We start from the raw sequence: 1,366 nt of genomic DNA, 5'->3' as shown, positions 1-1,366 counted from the left end.
TGTGTACACGAGTGCGGTATTACATTGGTTTACTTCTTAGCTCCCTCGACCTTGAAACTGCGTTTCTGGTGCGTCTTGGAGTGCTTGGCGAGGTGGTCGCTGCGCATGAAGCGCTTTTCGCACTCGGTGCACGCAAAGCGCTTCTCGCCCGTGTGAGTGCGCACGTGCCTCTGAAGCTCATCCGAGCGCGTGAAACTCTTCCCGCAGAAGAGCCAGCCGCACACGAAGGGGCGCTCACCGTTGTGCCAGCGGAGGTGTGCTTTCAGGTGCGACGTCTTGCCATAGACCTTGGCACAGCCAGGTACGTGGCAAACGTGCAGGCGTTTTTTCGAACCGGGATCATCTCCGCCGCAGGGGCTCTGGCAATTGGGACAGCGGCAGCGCCTGCAGCGGCGGGTACCCGTGGGCACCGCGGTCTTGGCACCGAGCAACGCGGCGAGCTGGGAGTGGTACTGCGCGAGAGGGAGATCCGACTGCTTGAGGGTTATTGGTGCTTGCAGTGGGAAGCGGTGCGCCACCTCGGTGCGGGAGCTTGGCGGCTGCATGCTAGGTCCTCCCCACCAGGAAGGTATCTCTTCCGTCGTGCAAGGAGATTGCTGCGTCGGGAAGATCGTGGACCCTCCGTGATGATGTGATACGTAGTGGGGCATTGAGGAGGGTGCATAATGCGAGTTGCCGAGGCACGTGGAGGGAGCCAGGTGTGGCGCGTTCAGCATCGTGACCATCGAAGCTTCCAGAGAAACAGGTGGCTCGGCGGGTGGGGTCAGAGGTATCTCCTGGGTCGAACATCCCAGGGGTACGCACAGTTGTGTCTTCAGAGACCTTTGCTGGTGGCTGTGTCCAGGAGAAGAAAACGAGTTTCCATTCCAGAAGTATCCTCGAGATGACGAAAGCACCCCTGGCCTAAGATCATAGTGTTGCACGCAGGATTCGGGCGAGGTGCTCGGCGTACGGTCCTACAAAAGTTGGGGGAGTAAAGGAAGCTGAGAACTTCGCTAACTTGTACATCAAGGGAGAAAAGTTTGAAAAAGAAAAACTTTCGAAGCAAGTTGCCAAGTCGTAATATAAAACAACCCTGACCTGCAGAAAAGCAGACACGTCGCTCCTGATGATGGCCAGCGCGGCCATGGTGTCTTCACCCGCTACAGGCCACCAAGTGTCCCTGTCGGCACGAACTCTTCACCGGACGCTCTCCCTCCCATCTCCAGAGGAGCTCTGCCCTGTCCGTCGGAATCGCTCCTTGGAACTCGATAGTCCTTTGGTCCACCGCCAGCCAGTGAGCATCCGGCGGGGAGTCCTTTGAACTCTATCTTCAGCCAATCATCAAAGTGCGGCGGGCATTTCAGAAAGGCAATCCTATCCGCTG

General features: G+C 57.8%; 1 protein-coding gene across 1 annotated transcript; it reads right to left on the bottom strand.

Annotated features, from left to right (window-relative positions):
- Positions 1-29: 29 nt before the first annotated feature.
- Positions 30-1,128, bottom strand: SP5 (Sp5 transcription factor). The gene is made up of 2 exons (XM_068121522.2): positions 1,081-1,128; positions 30-956 (listed from the first exon to the last, which is right to left on the bottom strand). The coding sequence occupies exons 1-2, from the start codon at positions 1,126-1,128 to the stop codon at positions 30-32; spliced, it is 975 nt and encodes a 324-aa protein (XP_067977623.2).
- Between the last annotated feature and the right edge of the window lie 238 nt (positions 1,129-1,366).

This window comes from Myxine glutinosa, chromosome 7 (genome assembly GCF_964187855.1).
Source record: "Myxine glutinosa chromosome 7, kmMyxGlut1.1, whole genome shotgun sequence".
NCBI lineage: Eukaryota > Metazoa > Chordata > Myxini > Myxiniformes > Myxinidae > Myxine > Myxine glutinosa.
Note: the sequence above shows the minus strand (reverse complement) of the source record. Positions and strands in the feature narration are given on the sequence as shown.